The sequence below is a fragment of the Numenius arquata genome, chromosome 6, assembly GCF_964106895.1.
Source record: "Numenius arquata chromosome 6, bNumArq3.hap1.1, whole genome shotgun sequence".
Classification (NCBI taxonomy): Eukaryota; Metazoa; Chordata; class Aves; order Charadriiformes; family Scolopacidae; genus Numenius; species Numenius arquata.
Genome location: NC_133581.1, coordinates 12,060,612 through 12,081,078, shown reverse-complemented (window position 1 = coordinate 12,081,078; position 20,467 = coordinate 12,060,612). Strand labels below are relative to the sequence as shown.

The 20,467-nt window shown below is 44.9% G+C and overlaps 3 protein-coding genes across 3 annotated transcripts; 2 read left to right on the top strand and 1 right to left on the bottom strand.

Moving 5' to 3' along the window:
* Positions 1 to 239: 239 nt before the first annotated feature.
* LYSET (lysosomal enzyme trafficking factor) lies at positions 240 to 2,394 on the top strand. The gene has a single exon (XM_074149535.1). It carries the CDS (start codon positions 250 to 252, stop codon positions 643 to 645), a length of 396 nt encoding a protein of 131 aa, XP_074005636.1. The 5' UTR covers positions 240 to 249; the 3' UTR covers positions 646 to 2,394.
* A 4,999-nt stretch (positions 2,395 to 7,393) lies between these two features.
* GON7 (GON7 subunit of KEOPS complex) lies at positions 7,394 to 7,799 on the bottom strand. The gene is made up of 2 exons (XM_074148725.1): positions 7,589 to 7,799; positions 7,394 to 7,506 (listed from the first exon to the last, which is right to left on the bottom strand). The coding sequence occupies exons 1-2, from the start codon at positions 7,797 to 7,799 to the stop codon at positions 7,394 to 7,396; spliced, it is 324 nt and encodes a 107-aa protein (XP_074004826.1).
* Positions 7,800 to 7,884: 85 nt separating this feature from the next.
* On the top strand, positions 7,885 to 19,627 carry UBR7 (ubiquitin protein ligase E3 component n-recognin 7). Its single transcript, XM_074149447.1, has 11 exons — positions 7,885 to 8,085; positions 8,482 to 8,615; positions 10,177 to 10,237; positions 11,751 to 11,846; positions 12,945 to 12,998; positions 14,145 to 14,250; positions 15,458 to 15,642; positions 16,218 to 16,349; positions 16,733 to 16,895; positions 17,406 to 17,467; positions 18,289 to 19,627. Exons 1-11 carry the CDS (start codon positions 7,921 to 7,923, stop codon positions 18,379 to 18,381), a joined length of 1,251 nt encoding a protein of 416 aa, XP_074005548.1. The 5' UTR covers positions 7,885 to 7,920; the 3' UTR covers positions 18,382 to 19,627.
* Positions 19,628 to 20,467: the final 840 nt, after the last annotated feature.

Here is a 20,467-nt window from a genome sequence, read left to right as displayed (position 1 = left end):
TAGCTAGCAGGCCCTAAACTAGCCAGAGCCATTGATGCCATTAGCCTGTTGCTGTCATAGTAGTATGGTTTTCTCTGATGTAGAGAGAACTCGGGTCTTCAGAAATGGATGTGTGGGCTGTTTTTACTGACGTGTAATGAAAAGTTAGAAAAAATTATCTTATGATAACTTCTTCATCTGTGTCCCTTCTTTCTCTCAGCTGTACTGAATATATGCATTGCCTTTTGTTCCAGGTGCAGAGCATGGAGAATGATGAACTTCCGCCAGAGGATGGGATGGATTGGTGTGGGGTTGTACTTACTAGCAAGTGCTGCAGCTTTTTATTACGTCTTTGAAATCAATGAGACTTACAACAAACTAGCACTGGAGCACATTCAGCAACACCCCAAGGAACCACAGGAAGGAACCACATGGACGCACTCCTTAAAAGTACGACTGCTATCCTTGCCTTTTTGGCTGTGGACTATAATATTTTTAATACCATATTTACAGATGTTCTTGTTCCTCTATTCCTGTACAAGAGCTGACCCCAAAACTGTTGGGTATTGCATCATTCCTATCTGCTTGGCTGTTATTTGCAATCGTCATCAAACATTTGTGAAGGCCTCTAATCAGATCAGTAGATTACAACTGATTGACACTTAGTTCAATTTCTAGTTTCCGTAGCTGTTTTGAAGCAATTGCGTATGCCTGATCTAATCACAAGACTGAAGTTCTGAGTGAAGGCTGGAGAGAGCCTTTTCTTTCAAACTGTTAAGCAATGAAGAAAGTGACTGTTTTCTATTTAAAAAAAAAAAAGTAACTGCAAAGGTTTTTAAATATGGGTCTATGGGAATGGCCAGAGTGGGGGAGCCCTACGTGACACCTGATGGAAGTATTCCTCATTTTGCCTTAATGATGCAAAATTGCAACACTCCATCTGAAACGTCCTGTGGGGAAATAAATTTCTGTTTCATGACTTTACTCCTCTGCGCAAAAAAAGTTATTTCCTTTGTTTTCCCTTGGAGTAAAATCAATGAAAATATACTTCTTTTGTGGTAAATGTAAAAGGAAAAAAAAACAGAACATGATTATAAAAGCTGCACTTAACACAATTCTTTGCTTTTTCTTTTTTTTATTTAAAGTAATTAATATCTACATCAGTGCTGGTTTTTAATGATTTTTTTAAAAAATAAGTTTAGATATAAATACAGGAAGCAAAGAATAAAGTTTGTGCGAACCTTTAAAGGGGAAAAAATACTTTTTTTTTTTCTGTGGTAGCATACTTTTTTCAGTGACCACACCAGTATCGCGTTGTAGCAGGTATGCAGTGAGGAGTGGCGTAAGCCTGGAGGTTGGTGCTTTAAACTCTTTTCCTAACACGTCAAAAGCATCTTATGCTGGTATTGGCCTATAATCTGCACAAGACTTAATTTGTGTTTCCTTCTCCTGTCTATAGAAATCTCCTTTGATAAAATTACAAGTGATTGGAATTTACTACTGTTCTAATTTCACTCTGGACATGATGTGAAACCATGTTGTGGGAGCACTGTTGTATTAGGAAAAACTCTGAATTTGGGAAAGTTGACTGGTACTAGGTTGAGGGGGATGCTACAAACAGGTTGCAAGACAGATAATCATGTTTCTTCCAGAAATTTGAAGAACTAAAGAGACCTTCTCATTCTTGCAATGCAAATTTCTTCAGTCATACTGAAATTCCACTGAGATTTCTTACCATAGTTTCAGCCTCTATTTTTCAGTGCTATTTTGGCATAGCATTTAATGCCAATGACTAGATTGTGTATTTTGAATAATATCACATCTGTTCTTTCTTCTTGTCCTTTTTTCTTGTCTGTTCTTCTTAGAATAACTAAAGTTTTGAGCCGGCCATGATGGAAATAACCTTCCAAATGTGAAAACAGTGTGAAATACTCTCTTCAAAAGCAGTGGCCCAAAACAATTATGAACTAAACTCCTGATTATGATTTGAATTGTATGTGATTGTTGGTGCCCAATCATCACAAACGCTAATCCATTTCTGTCTACTTTAAGGGAATCCTGGAGAGTATCAGCTTTTTCTTGCTTTGGAAAGAGAACGTTATTTTCAGTGTTGCTATGTTTAAGCATGGCAGTTACAACACCTTAAACTTTCTGTTTGCATTTGGAGATATTTTGAGACACTGGTTTCAAATGCCAGCATCGGTGCTAGGACCTGAAAACAATGTAGCCTTTACAAGAAGGTTTTCATTTCTAAGTGCAATATGGAAAGGAGGAAGCTGCCGTCTTAATGTGCTGGAGTAAGACTAAAGTATAAACTCTGGCTTGTATCTTTGGGAGTCACAGCTTTTAAGTTGTCTTGTTTCCTAACTTTAAAAATCACCATCCTATTTATCTATAAAATAAAAACTTTTCAATGTTTATAAACACAAGTCTGTTAATATAGAGATATATATATATTTATATCAATTGCTTTTTTTTGGTATATGTTTATTGCTAGATAGCAGTGCTGGCAGTCAGCTGCTGTAGTTTACACTCCTGTCCTTCCCGCAGGGTGTGTGTCTGGTTGGTCTTTTTTGTTGACCTTTTATGCTCTGTGCCCTAATTGCTTGTCTGTAGCCTGAAGCTGTGGGGCTGGCTGGAATGGAACCCCTTGTTCTTTTCTCTCCCCTTGTGTAGCAGGGAGATAACCTCTGGCTGGGCTATGTTTTTAACTTGATGCTGTAGTTGTTAAGCTGAGCAGTTCTGTTGTGTCTAGATGGAGTTATTTAAAGAACAACAACATAAGAGGAAGTATCAAAAATGGAAATTTATAGGGAGAACTAAGTTTCTTTTGTGCAAGCACGTGGCCTTTAGCAAATTCCTCAGTGCGCCTGATGGGGTGAGCCACACTGTCCGGATGTGGAGCATGTGCTGGGCGCGGCAGTGACTTACCAAGCAGAGGTTTGTGTTTGTAGAGGTTTGTAGACTTTTGCATCAGAAGCCTGTTTTTGGATTAAAGCTGTCGACAAGCGTGAGCTTTACAACTAACTACAGAAACACACACGATCTAATTCAAGCAAATGCCGTGTCTGTAAGGATTTGAGCTTGAGGTGGAAAGCAGCAATGGAGAGAATTGGTATAAACTATTAACATAGTGCATAGCAACACTACACAAATGCTCCCAGCATTTTTGGCACCAGTGAAACATCAACAGGTGAAGTCTTACCCACAGAGTAAGTAAAGACTACAAAAATTAATTATTAAATTATTTTTTGCTGTAGCCTTTTAAAAGTAGTGCTATAACTTTAAGCTTGATTATCCTGAAGATTTGTGTATAGTGTCAAGGCTAATTAGTTCTCAGTCACAGAAGGTAACTGCCTGTAACACAAAGTGACAGAAGAATTAATTGAAAAGTACTGTAGGCTTTTGAGATAATCAAGCTCAAAGAAGTTTTACAACCTCTTTAGAGCCTACAGTACTCCTCAATTAGTTCTTGATTGTAAATGACAGATAATAGCACAAATCTGTTTCTACAGCAGTGGCATTAATAAAAGAGGTGAGACTAGCTTATACTAGAGCTTGCTCATACAGATCTATTTAGTCCTTTGCACTGAGTGGGTGGAAAAGATGAATCGCTACAACTTCTACTTGGGGGTGGGAAAGCTATTTTTGCTCATACTGTTTTAAAATGACTTGGCTCAGACCTGATCTTGAGGAGCTTCCTAAAGCAGAAGCTGTAATAATAGAGGCAGTAAGGAAGTCCTCCGAAGACTGCTAACCTCTACCAGTTTAGCAGTCCTTCAGAGCTTAAATTTTCTGCCAAGAAAGTGAGGAGCTCTAATACAAGGCTGATTAATACTCATCTCTGTGCCACCTACCCTGGATTTTTTTGCTGTGTTTGTGTCATGAAGTAAAGCTCTGTCAGACTGCCTGAGCATCACTCTTGGGCAGTCTGAGCATTGGTTTCATTAGCTGCTCACCTTCACCCCACAGCCCCATCCTGTCTCAGGGAAATGTCTGCCACATTTTCTCATGTGCTGCTGAGCGTGTTCTTCACTTCCTCCCATGGGAGAGCGGGTCCAGTGACAAGCGTAACGTCAGGCTGCAGCCCTTCAGACTTGGACAGCAGTAAGTTGCCATAAAGTGTGTTCATTATGACATGTGTTTCTTCCAGCAGCAAAGTAGAATATTTCTTTTTTAATTAGAGATATGAGGATTGAATTCTCCTTGGGACAAAACTTTCTGGTTTGTGCAGGATACCTACTGACTCCCCTTGTTTTCTCTTGACTGGTCCATTGTCATCTTAAGTGGATGCTCTCCAGTTTATGATTCTATTAGTTTCTAAAAAACGCTGCTTTTCATGTGCCAGAACCTCTTTTCCACATGCGACCTAATGCATAAAAGCAGTTTAATAACTTTACCAGGTAGTTAATTTGTAAGAACTGACTCATCTTAGCTCTCCTTAAAGCCAGCCCTACGGTACAGGTTTCTTCTGGAAAGAACAAACAAGCTACAGCCACAAGAAGGTACTTCTGCTCAACTGTCAGTACTCGAAGCCCATGACTTTTAGACAACGCTTTTAGACAATGTAGTTGAGGTCCAAAAGCACTAGCAGATCTCAGAGATGAAGAGTGTGACATATTTTTTTCCATCAAGGCTTATCTATTCTACCTAAAATGCAGAGGCCACAGTTGATTTATGGCCTGCGTGAAGCTTCATCCTCTAGGACAACTTTGTAAAAGTCAGTGTAGACTTTTGCTTTATTCACCACACACGTAAATCTTAAGTTTTCCTGTCTTCTGAAAATCTTGGAGCTTCTCCCACAGCCATGGAAAAACCTGTATGCTTCACTTACTTGTTTGAGCAGCACCAGCTGGTTCTTCCTAAAAGAGATATGGAGGGGTGAAGGGAAAAAACAAAACAAACAACAACAAAAACAACAAAAAAAAAAAACCCAAAACCTCATCATAGTAGAGTTTTCCGTGCCTAGTTACTTTGCAGCAGCTCTCAGAAAAATGAAGTTCTCTGTTGAGTTGGGGCACTTCTGTGACAAGCAAACCTACTGGGTAGAGAATTACACAAGGCGCCATGAAGCTTCAGTACGCTTTTCATCGTTTAAAAGTCTTTGTGGCCAAAATAAGGACTAGAAATGATTCTTTAAAGGCAAAAGCTTGAGTAGTTGTTCTTGACCCAATGCTCATTGAAATCTTCTGGAGCTCAGGTGCAGCGTGTTACTGTGCCCAGGTTAACAGAAAAAGGAAGTATCCTGTTAATGGGGTATGACCTGCATTTACTCCCACACTAGTCAAGCTGGGGTTTGTTGCTTTAGACCAGAGGTTTTCAGCCTGTGACTTGCCAGTGGATTATTTACACAAAGTTTATATATGTAAAAAGACCACAAATTCACGGGTAACGTTAAATGCCGCTTTTTAGCTATCCCACAGTTCCCACCATTGTTGGGGTGTTGGGGACTGTAGTCTGGAGGGGTAGGAGGTGGAAACAAAGCAAAAGGGAAAATGCTGCGCTCAGATGTAGCTCTACAAGCAGCTTCCAAAGCTGCAGAACAGAACTCATAAAAGATGTCATCGCTCTAGCACAGGTCACGTGAAGGCAGGGTGGGGGTTTTTTGTACTAAGCGTTGCCTTTGCCATTTTGATAAGCCACTTCCTTCAATAAATTATCTACCCTAAAACACTTTAAGCATTTTACCACTTGAAGATTTTGCAGCCTGACAAGAGATGAGAATTGATTTGTTTCATTTTCTCTTACCCTAAGTCCTCAGTGACTGAAGTTCCCTTGTCTTCAGGGTTGGTCTTTTCTCCTCAGTTATGCCTCTGTCCTATCTGCTAACAGAACAATGCGGGGGGTGTGGGGTGAATTTCTTAAAATAAGGGTACATAAAGATGTCCAAAATCTGTTTACTGAGCCTCTTTGCCAGCTCCCCCCCCCAATTCAAACAAAAGCAGACAATTTCGTTCTCATAAAAATTCATCATTTATTCTGATACTTTGCCCCCCATACACAAGTCTCAGGATTTGCTCAGTTTCCATAAACCATGCCAGTGGAACACATGAAAAAAATAAATAAATAATGCTTTTCCCACTATTAAATCAGTCAGTTTCTGCTAGAGCAGACTCTCAGGCTCAACGGTAAGCTCTATGGACTGGCCATCAAGAACATTTTATGCCTGCTCACAGAAGCATGTACCAAACAAAAACTAGGAATTAAAGTAACATAAGGGAAGCATTGACGGTTTCGTTGCAAGAAGCATCCCTTACCTTAATGACATTCCAGATGCTGCATAACCGTCAAAAGAAAGAAGCAGCTCCCTCAGCAGAGGGATTGGGTTATGCCGATTTATACAGCCAAGAACTGCTACGCATAACCTGCTTGTAGGTGTTACTTGAATATTTATACTTTCTTCCCCTCTGAAATAACTACAGCAACCAGTGTGGAACACTACTACATTTCCCCTAGTTACCTGCCTGAAGTTGTTTTTTTTTTTGAAAGCATCTCAAAAAATCACTCTGCTCTTTTTAGGCAACGTTGAGAGTTCTACATAGGCAGAATGCTGTGATGTTCACTTTATTTATTTGACTTGGCCAGCAAATGAACCTAAAAATCAACCTGTAAAAAACTCAGTGATGGAATAAAGTATGTAAGATTAAGTGCTGCATAAAAAAAGAAAAAAAAAAACCCCACATTTGGTGAAAACAGGCCTAGGACAGACAGCAGTTTTTGAATTGTGGAATATTAAAGATAATTACGAAAGTCACATTGACTTGTCACTTTCCTGGCTGTCACAAAAACTGAGGATTTTTTGAAACCGAGATTCCCAACTTTTTCAATCTACTTTGTGTATGACCTTTTCCAGGAAAATGATTGATGGGTGACTAAAATAAACCTTTTAGATAATAGGCAAAAATAATCTTCCATTGCAGGACTGTACAGGACTCTTGTAGGACTGTTCAGGAATGGACAGGGTCAGACAGATGTTTTTTACTTTTGAATAGTGTACTTTGTCTCCATGCAAATAAAAGTTGTTTTGTACCACTTTAAGATCATATCTGACAAAATAACTCCTTCCAGGTTTTATTACTTTATTTTAAAAGTTTAAGACACATGGAAAAATGCTATGACTTGGAAAAAGCCATTAAAAACGTAGCAGTCGGAAGACCTGTGACAACAGTTTTGTCAACTCTAAAGATTCCTCTCGGCGTAACACGGTTTCCTGTGAGGAACATGCCGCCAACGCCACGGTGCGTCCTTTCGTTAAGGCTCCCGCGTTAAAATAGTGTCGGGATCGACATTTCCGTTTGGAAACACGAGCAGAAGAGACGCAGGCGCCTGCCTGGCCGCGCGGCCTGCCCCGGCCCGGGGCACCGCTACCCGGAGCCTCCCTTTGCCGGCCTAAGCCGGGTCCCCAGCGCTGCCGTCAGTGCTTCTGAACTCTCGTCCGCTTCGCAGGTGGGTCACCGGCGTCCACGTTGTTTTCGTCTTCGCCTTCATCCTCCTCCTCCTCCTCCTCCTCGTCGTCTTCGTCATCACCTGCCGGGGTTCAAGTCAGGGTCCGATGAGCAAGAGGCCGGCCCATGGGCGCCGGAGCCCGCCCGACCCCGCCGCCACTCACCGTGCGGCCCACCGCCGCCATCGCCCGCCGCCTCCCTCTCCTCCTGCACAAGCGGCGCCAGCAGCTCCCCCACCCGCTCCTGCAGCTCGGCCAGGCCCCGCCGCAGTCCGCGGAGCTGGCCGGCCTCGCCCTCCCCCTCCGGTCGCGGCAGCGGCACCCGCACCGACCGCGTCCGCCCGTCGCGGTCCCTCAGCTCCGCCACCAGCTCCATCCCGCCGCCGGCGGCTCCGCCCCGCCCCGCCGTCACGTGGGGAGGGCGCGCTTCCGCTTCCGCTGGGGCGCCCCCTGGCGCCTCTGCCGCGTGTTTCCCGCCTCGGCCTCGCGTCCCGGCGATGGAGGCGGCGGCGGAGAGCACCGAGCCAGCGGGCGGCGGCGGGGGCGGCGCGGAGGAGCCGGTGGTCTCCTTGGCGGAGGTGCTGGCGGAGAACGAGGAGCTGGAGAAGGAGGCGCGGGCCGTGCTGGGGGGCAGCGACCACGAGCGATGCAGCTACTCCCAGGTGGGGGCGGGGCTGGGCGCCGCGGGGGGGGGGGGGGGCGCGCAGGGGGCGGGGCCGGGCACAGCGAGGGGCGGGGCCGGGCAGGCTGGGGGCGGGGCATGGGGAGGGGCGGGGCCTTGAGGGCTGGGGGTGGGGCCGAGGGGGCTGGGGGCGGGGCCGAGAACGGTGTGAGTGGGGCCGGTGGGTTGGGGCGGGGCCTTGGGAGTGGGGGAGAGGGGCTGGGGCGGGGCCAAGGGGGGGCGGGGCCTTGGGAGTGGGGAAGAGGGGCGGGGGGCGGGGCTAAGGAGGGGCGGGGCTTTGGGAGTAGGGTAGAGGGGCTGAGGGCGGGGCCCCCCGGTACCGGGACCCCCCTCACTTTACGCCCCGGCGTCCGCTGTAACCGGTGCGGCTTCGCAGGGCGCGGTGAAGCGGCAGGCGCTGTACGCCTGCAGCACCTGCACGCCGCCCGGCGGGGAACCGGCGGGGATCTGCCTGGCCTGCAGCTACGAGTGCCACGGCACCCACCGACTCTTCGAGCTCTACACCAAGAGGTACCGGCGGGGGTGGGGGCGTGCGGCGGGAAGCGCGCGTGCGCGGCGGCTGGGCGGGGCCGGCTCGCGCTCCCCCAGACTCCGGCCCGCGGGGCCCCTGGTCGTGTCGGCTCCTCAGGGGCGCCCACCTTCCCCTGCCGGCCCCGGCGCCGGGCCGCTCTGCAGGGGGCTGTGCCGTGAGGTGAGCCGGCCGGGGGGATTTCCCCAGAGCCTTCTCTGCTGTGTGCCGCGTTTCGGTGAGGTAGGGCAGCGTGCAAACGTGTAAGGTGAGCTTCTACAAAATACGCCGCTCCCAGCAAAACTGCATGGGCGGCCCAGGTCATAGGATTGTCTGGGTTGGAAGGGACCTTTTAGATCATCGAGTCCAGGCATCAACCTAACGCTGACAAAACCACCACTAAACCGTGTCCCTCAGCACCACATCTGTATGTCTTTTAAATACTGCCAGGGATGGTGACTCCACCACTTCCCTGGGCAGCCTGTTCCAATGCTTGACAACCCTTGTGGTGAAGAAATTTTTCCTAATATCCAACCTAAACCTCCCCTGGTGCAACTTGAGGCCGTTTCCTCTTGTCGTGTCACCTGTTACCTGGGAGAAGAAACTGACCCCACCTTTCTACACCCTCCTTTCAGGTAGTTGCAGAGAGCGATAAGGTCTCCCCTCAGCCTCCTTTTCTCCAGGCTAAACCACCCCAGTTTCCCCAGCCTTTCCTCATAAGACTTGTGCTCCAGACCCCTCACCAGCTTCGTTGCCCTTCTCTGGACCCGCTCCAGCACCTCAATGTCCCTCCTGTAGTGAGGGGCCCAAAACTGAACACAGTACTTGAGGTGGGGCTTCACCAGTGCCAAGTACAGGGGGACAATCACGTCCCTAGACCTGCTGGCCACGCTATTTCTGATACAAGCTACGTAGCTCTTGGCCACCTGGACACACTGCTGGCTCATATTCAGCTGGCTGTTGACCAACACCGCTAGGTCCTTTTCTGTGGGGCAGCTTTTCAGCCACTCTTCCCCAAGCCTGTAGTGCTGCATGGGGTTGTTGTGACCCCAGTGCAGGACCCAGCACTTGGCCTTGTTGAACCTCATCCCATTGGCCTTGGTCCATTGATCCAGCCTGTCTAGATCCATCTGCAGAGCCAGGTCAGGTCACCGAGGTACCCTTTTCCCCTCATTCACTTGTCATACCAGCCCTACTTAAGTGAGTCGGAGATGAGAGCTTAATCGCCTTCGTGGGTCCAGCCTTCAGAAACCAACCAATTCACACTCCTGTTTCGCCAAAACACATTCTTGTGTTTTTGAGTGTGGTGGTTGCAGCACCCAGGGTTAGCTGTGCCATTGTGGTCTCCCAGCCAAGCGCTGTCACAGATGGTGGTCTTAGTCAAGATCTGCTGAGAGGGTAAGGCCTCAGGGCCCTTTGGCTGGTTCTGACTGATGCTATTGTTTAAATAGCTGCGGGAATATTTTTATGGCTCCTAATAAACTGCTGGGAATTGTTATGAACAGAAAAATGAATGTGTTTTCGTTTAATAAAAACCCTGAAATGCTATGTTTTTCTTTCCAGGAACTTCCGCTGTGACTGTGGAAATAGCAAGTTCAAAAATCTGCAGTGCAAGTTACTCCCAGTAAGTTCAGACATAGGTTTCATACATACAGAATCAAAATAACAGTCTTGGGAGGCTGGTGCCTTGCCTCAGCTGGGGCTGACTCATGCGATGCCTCTGCTTTTCCCAGCAAGTTAAACAAGGTGTGAGTATTACAGCAGGAAATAAAACTGTTGAGGGACCAAAGAGAAATGTTGAGAGGAGAAGAGGATGTTTGACCCTTGTCATCAGTGAATGCAGCAGTTCTGCATCTGTGGTCAGCATAGTGCCAGAAACGTGGTGCCTGCACTAACACATTATTAGCTTTAGGCTGGCTTCAGGAGAACCTCTTGGGGTGCCATTTTGCAGTTGCATTAAGGACATTTAAGGTTCTACTGCTGTCTGAAAGACAGGTACCTCCCCTTCTTCCTGGTGGCATTAGTGCCCTAATCTTTTTTGATAGGTTGTCACCAGAGCCTGTGCTTTCATATTCAGTGGGCATTTTGGACTCGTCAAGTAGTTGGTATTCTTCTGGGAAGCAGCAACAGGAAGCTGCTTGGCTTGTCTGCCAGTGCTGCTCCCAGGGTGATAACAGTCCAACTGTAGAAACCCATTTTGTTCTGGCAGAATTGGGTTGGATGCAGAGCTAGTCAGCCTAAGGCTATGCTCCAGTGATCCCTACAGAGATCACCTGGGCCAATTTTAAGATGTTACTGTTTCTCATTTGAGTCAATGGAACGGATCACACGGTTGTTCCTCTTCCTTCTGCTCAGTGCAAAATCAATTGTACAGGTTAAGTGACCTTCAGCATCCGTCCATTAATCTGTCTGACTTCACTGATGGCAGGTGCTTGCATCTTCTGTTCTTCCGTTGTCAGAATAATGATAGAAAGAGTTTTGTAGTAACACCATAAATGGTCACAGCTGTTTCTTCAGGGGCTGATGGTGGCCTTAGGCTGCAGCTGCGTGCAGTTCTTAAGTCCTGCGGCTGCACAATATTAGTTGTTTGTTTTTTTAAATGGGATTACCTATAATGAATTTCATTTCGCATGTTTTGTAATTTCAGTAATCCTCTCCTGTAGAGTGAGGCTTATATGACGTGAATTTAGTGGAAGCTTGGTGGTAAGATTAAACAAAGTTGGGTTTGTATCACAGTCTGGGTGTTTAAAAAATGGAGGGGGAGGTGCATGATAAATCTGTAGATGTTGCTGTAATGGCAGCAGGCAGGTGTGGTTGGTGATCAGAACTCTTCCATGGTTTTAGGTTAGCAGTACTTTAACGAAACACCACAGTTGCCATTTATTGCAAATCTGGAAAGACGTTTTCCTCTTTCCTTTTGGACTTAGGGCACGTGAGGGATACCGATCTGCTGCTCACTCTATAGCATAGATGTTTGGCTGATATCTTTCTTTTTGTATCTTCAAGCTGATGAGTACAATGATTGATTTTAGGAATTAAAGTGGAACAGGAATTTGTTTTTTCTAGATTATACATGTTTTCTGTCTTTTGTTTTTCACTGCATTGCTTATTGAAACATTTTTTTCCTTTCCTCCTAGGAAAAGAGCAAGGTGAATTCAGGAAATAAGTATAATGACAATTTCTACGGATTATACTGTACTTGTAAAAGACCTTATCCTGATCCTGAAGATGAGGTAAGAAATACAAGTAACCATATGTGGATGGTTTTATGCAAAATACTGTGCAGAGGGTGGTCGCTGAGCTGCCCTGCAGGGAAGATCCCACTTAAAGAAATCTTATGTTCTGTATTGCTTTTGGTTGTCATATGCTTTATAAAGTAGTTACTTTATCAGTTTTTTTCAAATGGTACAATGTGTTTATGCCTTAAAGACAGATAAGGAGGACAAACCATCATTTGGACAAAAACCTCTGCTTTCCTCTCTCTCAAGTTACAGAGTTCCTTTATGGGGTGGGTTTCCCAGCTCCTTGAGGACTGTGGCAAGCACAGAATAAACACATTGCACGTGTGAGCAGAGACCAGAATGCTTCCTTGGGCCTGCAGCAGGGCTCTGACAAGGCTCCTGGGATGGGGAGAGTCTGTCTTGTAGCACTGGCTTTAGCTTTCCTTTAGGGTAGTCAGAACGCTTTTTCTCTGTCTCAAGCGTTAAAATATAGCACTTGGTTTGCACGTGCACACTTTTATTTGCAGTCACAGAAGCCAGGTCTTTTAAAGAATAAAGCAGGCACAAGTCTTTCAAATACAAAAAGGTATTTTAAAGACTCACCTCTCTGCAGTTCAGAGATAGCTAAACTTTTCTAAAGAAATCTTAAATAATTGTTTCATAACAAAGCAATTTTTACTATACTGCATTATGGACAGTTAAGTTAGGATTCTGGCATTCCCATATAAACCTGATGACATCATGAATATCCGTATCTTTCTTTCACTAAGCTGCCTCCTGATGCATTTCTGTTTACAGAAACCAACAGAGTATTAACTTTTATCAGCTCTTTTGTGTGAGAACGCCTTGCTTTACTGGGAAGACTAGTTTTGTAATAATAAATGGGAATTTCCACAGTCCTGATAATATGACAAATTACATATGCTGCTGAACTTCAGGGAAGCAAACTGACTAATGAAGCAGTAACTACTTATTAATGGCAGCTCCCTGTGGGTGGGTGAAGAGGGAAATGCAGTTCACTCGAGCAGGCCTTGCATAATACTGCAGTTTGAGGCTTGTGAAAGATTCTGGAGGTTGCTATTAGTGCTAATAATATGACTATTCATCTAGATTCCAGATGAGATGATCCAATGCATAGTTTGTGAAGACTGGTTCCATGGAAGGGTAAGGAAACTACAAGTGGCAGAATTGCCATTTGCATAGAAATAATTTGGTGCCGTTTAAGTTTGTATAGTTAGTCTTAGTTGGGAAGGTTTGCTGTAGTTCTCAAAAGATTATGACACAAGTTCTAAGGTATTTCTTTTTATCCCATGCAAAGGAATATTGAAAATTTAATCCAGTGCTGTTGTCCACTCCAGTCCAAAAAACCTAGTAAGAGATTCTACCTTTTTGAAGATTACTACTGCAGAATAAAATAATAACCGTCTTTTTAATCAGAAAATTCTAATCAGTAGAATCAGTGAGAAGATTCTTACTGAGGCACATCATTATCAACTACCTGAATAGTTCTTCATTCAAAAGAATGCTTTTTAAGCTGTAATTACTTTAAATAGCAAGGAGCAAACTGTGCTGTTAGTTCCTGATTATGAACTTTGGGGAAATCATTTAAAAGCAGCTCAGCACTCCAGTGAGTACCCTACTTAGCGTGTAAGCATTAAGGATTCAGCCTCTTGTGCCTTGAAGGGCATGAGTGAAATTCCATGTTTGAAGTTGCACGATCAAAGAATTTAAAAAAGATGATTGGCTTCACTAGATAAACTGGAGGATTCTTTTGTATAAATGTTATGCTGTGTACTGTGAGCTTTGCAAGAGTGCCTTTCAAAAGAAAGCCAGTAAGTGCTTTTTAATTGCCTAAATTGCTCTCACCAGTTTATGGAGAGCTTTGGGACCTAATTCTTCTCAAGTTCAGTATGAGGACTTACAGCCTCTTACGTGTAAGGAATGAATCATAAGTTATTTAAGAGTTTAAATGTTCAGTGTGCAACAGGTATCTTTACCTGTCCTATGTTTAGGACAGTTCAGAAGAATAATGTTTAGAAATGAGATAAAGATAGGACTGAGGTGTCTGGGTGTGTAGAAGGCATAAAAGGCTAAAGACAAAGAATTATTTCATTTTTTCCCTGGAATTTTTATCAGCCCCTTCTAGTCTTTTAAATTATACTGATAATCATTGTAGAAAGTTAGCAGGAGTGTATGATTGTGCTGAAAATGTGATGGCAGTCAGTGTTCAACTTCCTCTAAACGTAGAGTTGAGTCTTGTTAATTTGCAGCAAAGGCTTCACTGCTGCGTGCTTTGTTTCATTTTGATAGCATCTTGGTGCAGTTCCCCCCGAAAGCGGAGACTTCCATGAAATGGTGTGCCAAGCCTGCATGAATCACTGCCATTTCCTGTGGGCCTATGCGTCGCAATTTGCAGGTAAAGAAAATTAAGGTATCTGAGCCAATATTTTGTTCACATGTATTTCTCATACTTGGCTGATTAATGACATAATGCTGTTCGAGTGGTTGGAGAAATGATACTCATTATATTGGACAGTCACCTTCAGCAGTGGAACATGCGGGGCTGCAGTGACTGTTCTGTAAAAAAAATAATAATGCAGTTCTTGTTCCTAAATCTTAATTCTGTGGTGCTCACTCTTCTATATATTTTATCAAAGATGTGCTGGCACAGAGATGGGTGGAGATATAATACTCGTCTCCAGGAATTTAGTTTCTAAAGCGGATCAAAGAACTGAAGAGCCATCCTAAAAGAAGTGATGAGACAAACAGCTGAGGCTCTGAGCAGCAAAGAGTGAATGACAGAGTGACCTGAAATGGATGTGTAAAACCCCAATCTGAGTAGGGCTGCGGCTGGGCTCAGGACACACGTTCCCTGCGGTCACAGCAGGCCTCTGCTGCGTGGTCTCTGTGGGATCTAGATGACTTGATTTCTGTGGAAAGAATTGGCTTCGCGTAGTCTCCTAAATGTTGCTTGTGTCAGTTGGTGATTGATCTCCCATGTGCCAGAAATTTCAACGGTAATTTTAACGATTCCAAGCTGGCCTACCTGGAGTTCTCTTCCTTCTAATGTAAATACAGTACACAGTGGGGTTTTTTTTGTTTGTTTTTTTGTTTTCCTCCTTCTAACCAGCTATGTCACGGGTCACACATTTGAATTGGCATCAAAAGAAAAACTTGCTTTAAATAAGAAAGTAGTTAGTGTAGTTAATCTGTCATAGAGTTTTTGGTGTGTGTGTCTGGAGAAAATGAAGGACTCTGACACAAAGTCAGCAAAAACCTACACAATAGCTACTGAACCTGTGATAGCTATCAAGGGTTGTTGAGAAGGACAAGCATCTTACTACAGAACTATCTCAAATTGTAATACCCTTTTCTGTCTCCTTGGGCTTAGATTTTGGGGAGCAGAGTATTTCACGAGTATGAGGGGGGAAGAAGACTATGGTGAAGGAGGGAGCAGTTTCTTTGCAGGTCACCGTGTCTTTGGAAGCTGCAGAGTATATCCAGGACTCTGCAGGTTACGTGGTGATGTAGGTGCTCTTTGACGCGGTACCGTAAAGCACAGAGAATGTCTGTGGTAGCCTATACGTTTTCTGGCACGGTGTTTTCGCTTATATATCTTCCAGTTCCTGCTTTGACCAAAGTGAACTCCCTTGAAGATGAAGGGATTGTCCTGAAGGTTGAGGAAAGTGAAGAGCAGAAGAAAGAAATAAAAAAAGAAGGTGGAGTGGAACACCAAGAACAGAAGGAGGAAAAGCGAATGGAACAGTTTAATGAACCGTCCACTAGCTCTGGGTCTGCCTGTCCAGAGGTAAGACGGACGTTCTTTTCTGTCCTGTACGTCTTCGTGCTGATGATAGGTGAGGTAAAGCCCACCTCTTCGTAGGTGTGGTGAAGGGGTAGATGCTTTCAGTCTGTTCCCGTGTTCCTCTTCAGTCACTGCCACTTCAAACGCGCGGTCGCTGTGGAGCACGGCGTAGGCCATGGAACGCACTTGCAGAAGTGGGTGACAAGGGTGTAATGTCTGTTTGCAGACAGGCCAGATCCATCCCTTCTTGTCGGCCCCCTGGCCTTTACACGGAGGTGACTCCTGAGTCTGTTCTAACACAGGGGTATTCTGCATTGTAGCTGCATTTTGCATGAGAGTCCAGCTCGGATTTCTTAAACATTTATGGTTATTGCAGTACATTTCTACAGAAATTTCTGGTGGAAACTGCTAAAACCATATCAGAATTCCCATATGGATGAAATAGTGATATAGGTTGTTTATAAAAATCAGTGTGTCTGAGACAAAAGAATCTTGCATCAGGCAAATGACATGCTGGAAAGAACGGAGTGTATTTGGAGTGACGTTATAGGGCACCGAACACTCTCTTTTTAATTCAGGTAGTTACGAAGAGTGAGGGGCCAATCTGCAAGCTGAAAGAACTCCAAAGCAAGCAATTTTTAAAAAAAGATACTGCCACCTTTTGGCCATCGAACTGGAGAAGCAAATTATGCACCTGCACAGACTGTTTGGTATGTATTCTGTCTTCTCTACCGTCACTGACGTGGGGGAGCCAGGGGGGAGCTCCCAGAGAATCTCTGAAGAGAAGCTTTTAGGTAAAATCTGTATAAATGTTCTTACTCTACTTATAAACACCTAATAACCCCCTCCACCCCACATAAAGAAACACACGAAATCCTTTGGAATTAAGCACGAAGGAGCTTCTAAACATTTGTATTTTCTTTGCTGCTTAAATCCAGTATTGCTTTGAAAGTCATCATGGGGAGGTGTCTGAAAAGCTGGATACAAAATTTACGTTATTATTTGGGGATACTGAACACAAAACGGACTGGGGGAGAGCACCTCTGTCTGAGAAGTTCTGTAAAGTAAGAGTAAATTTTACTTCATTCTCCAGAAAATGTATTCAGAGCTTGAAGTCCAGTTCCTGACAGATGAATGTGACACGGTCTTGGCTTATGAAAATAAAGGTACAAGTGACCAAGAAACAGAGAGGAGAGATCCTTTAATGGACACCCTTAACAGCATGAACAGAGTCCAGCAAGTAGAACTCATCTGTGGTAAGTACAAGTTCACTTCTAGAACCCGCCTTAGCACTGTATCTGAACAGCTTTTATAACTGGGGCCGTGTTTTCCTCTTCAGGGTGAGGGGTTGGCCCCCCCGGTGAGGACACGTGCCCAGTCCTGAGTTACAGGAGGGCTTCCCACCACCACCCACGCCTGCTTTTGCAGTGGGAAGTTGGGGGCAGGTGTGGTCTTTTAATTAATTGCACTAATTCACTCGGTGTACTTCTGTACATTTCTCTGAAGATCACCGGAACAGATACTCAGCTGCGTAGGCTTGTCTGATACTTTGTTAGGCTTCTCATGTTTACCTCGACTTGCCTTTCTTTTTATCATTAATGTTATTATTATTTATAATCCAGTTCAAATCTAGATTTGTCTCAAGTAAATCTAAGGAATGACAAAAGGAGGTAGAACGCGTTGTCTTCTTGAGCCAGTGTTAAACTAAAGCTGGGTTTCTTCTTGTTTTTCTGTTTCCTTTCCCTTGCCTTCGCTTCTCTGTCCAGAATACAATGATTTGAAGACAGAACTGACTGACTATCTCAGGAGATTTGCAGATGAGGGAACGGTAAGGCGCAACTTGCAGAATCTGTTTGCCAGAAAATGTGTTTTAAACTGCTGTTGAGGGGTGGGTGTCAAATGCTGGGATGCTATTGTTATAATAACTTTTTTCCTGTCTCTTGGAGTTGCTGGTACTGCAGCAGGAATTCAAAATCCCTGCTTTGATTAGAATTTAAAAGTGGCATTCCCTTAATGACGTTGTTGAGAGATAACAGAGACCTTGCAGAAATCTGTCTATAAAGTACCGAGAGCAGCTCTTGAATTTAAATGGAACTTTTGTTGCTTGAGAAGTATCCAGGGACAAAAAGCTCTTAAACTTTATGGTTTTTCTTAGATTAAAATTTTAAACCCTTAGAAGAATAAAGATTGACTAAATACTGGCAAACACTCTTGTCAGTTGTTTTCTGGAGGAATTTGCATGCTGTTATTAATCAACACATGCATTTTGTTGGCTTATTTGCTAAATTGCCATTCCTCATTACATTGTAATGAGCCTGAACCGAGGTAGTGAAAGTCTTGCTTTGTGTTAATTTTTCCAATGATACAAGCAAGTGGTCAAATCCGTTACAAACAAACACCCTCGGGAGCTTTTGCTCCATGGGCTTGTTCTGCCTTTGGGGCGCTTGTTCCTCTGCTTGTGTTCTCTTATCATAGAGTTTGCTCATTAATCGTTTCCGTTGCGGGGGGGAGAGGAAAGCTGTTTGCTAGAGAGATTTCGGGATATCCACTTTGTGTGTGATGTGTGGGATGCACGCAAGGGGGGAAGAAAAAAGCATCGTTTAATTGAATTCTAGTACAAGAATGTGGGTTTCTTATCCCTTCACCCAGGTGGTTAAAAGAGAAGACATTCAGCACTTCTTTGAAGAATTTCAGTCACGGAAAAGACGACGGACAAACAGGATGCAGTACTACTGTAGTTAGACTGAGAGGGTGTTGGTCAGAAAGGACAGCTGGGAAAACTACTCATTGGCAAACAGAAGAGACATCTTCAGTATCTGGCTTCTCATCAAAATCCAACTTTTCAAGAGACACCTTCATTTTGTGTCATACTTCCCTTACTGTAGCGACTGAAAGTGTTCCTAACAGGTACATTGCGTTTATAGGGAGTTCCGCCCTGACCGACTGCGCTCCCCTCAAAGCTGGCCTTGTCTCGGGGGGTGGACGGCGCGTTTACACCAACAGGGTGTCGTTGCGCCTTCCCTTCAGCCTGTCCCCTCTGTCACCCTGCCTCTAGCTGCACTACGGCCTGGGTGGGCTCTGCCCACCCCCCTGCCCGGCACTGCAGGGAACACGCGCTCCCTCTGCTCTCCGGGCCTGGAGAGTGCAGCTTTCCTGCTTTCTTTTTTCCCCGCTTTTCTTTTTCCCTGCACCATCACTTTGGGGTGCCGAGACTCCAGTGAAGGCTCCCACACAAAGAAACGTGTGTTTGCTGAAGGGTTACAGCGGCCCCACGTCAGGCTGTTGGGTGAAACTCTGACGCTTGGGTGGTACCAGGGGAACCAAACAGCACAGGACTGCAGCGGGAAGGGCTCCCGAGGCAGCTGAACAAAGAGAAATCATAGGGTTCTGTTTTTATAAATTCAAAAAAAAACTTTGTTTCTACTATTGTACAGTGATGTTTTACATGCAAAAATTTGTCACAGGAACTTTATCCCCTCACTGGAATATGAACAATGTACTAAATTACAAATTAAGCATGGGGAGGAGTTGTTTTAGGAATTCTAACAAGACTTTTAAGAAGCTACACTTAGCTACAATTAAATACTGACTTTTCCTAAGTTTGGAGCCTAATGTAGTTTCTAATTTTCTTTACCCACAAGCCCCAAAAACATACTTTAAGGAAGTTCTGATTTTTAACTCCTGCTTTACATGGTCAGAGGATTTCTTTACCACAGGGTACTAGTCTGCTTCCACAGTAATGACTTTTGAGAAGAAAATCAGCCCTTTCTCTATCACTCTCCTTGGCAGTAGTTTCTGACCACTTTTTATTTACAAAAGCTAGTTCTAGCGTAGGGGCTCAGTTCATGGGTTTGTTTCATGCGAAATGACTAGTTGCTTTTAAATTTAACTCTGGGTAGTGGATGTGCTTTCTTTGTAGCAACTGTTCCGGGAGGTGTAACCGCATATCGAACTAAAATACCTACAGATTAAAGGACTGTTCAATCTGTGCTGTCGCGGGTTTTTTTTGATGTTCTGCTGCAGGGGTTTGTTCTCAGCTGGGATCCAGAGTCGGTGATGACCCGTGAGCCACGGGGCCAAGACACAGCTCAGGGGCTGAGCCCGGCCTCGTGTTCCTAGACCTCTGCCTCCACCCCGACCACGCTGCTGCCGGCAGGCGTCAAACAGGTGCCGAGGTCCCTCTCGCCTGTAGGTTTTTGAGCAGAGAAGCAGCAGAAGGGGATGATGTTTCCTCTCTACTGCAGTTTGGGCTGACGACACACATTGTCCATTCTTGGGATCAGCCAAGGGGTTTACCTGAAGCAGACCCAGCCCCTAACGCTCCCCCTTTCCAACTTCCTCCGTGCAGCTCTGCTTCCTTCCTAAAGAGTCCTCTATAGAGCCAGCAGCCGCTGCAAAGTGAACAGAAAGCATCTAACAGTAAACGTTAAATTTGTCTACTTCAGGAAGTTGCTCCTCAGACTCCAGTCCCTGGCTGTGGGAGCAAAGGCATCAGTAAACGTTTGAGACTGCAGCTCGCTCTCCCCCCACCCAACCTGGGTTTATGCCAGGACACAGCCCCCCACATCCCTGTCGTACATCAAAGCGAGACTAGTCAAGATTTTCTGCTGCTGGATGGCACTTCCAGACCTTAGTCATCTCTTAGGAGTAGGGAAGCACTTGTTTCTGTGAAAGAGATTTAATGACTATTCAGCCGATGCAGAGTAACTGCCACTCAGGGAGGGGATGCCCGGTACTTAATGAGCGTCTTTGTCTGGCTGCGCTGCTCGGAAAATCAACACTTCCCGGATCAAGGGCTCAGTCCCTCTGCCTTGACTCTGAGTAACGC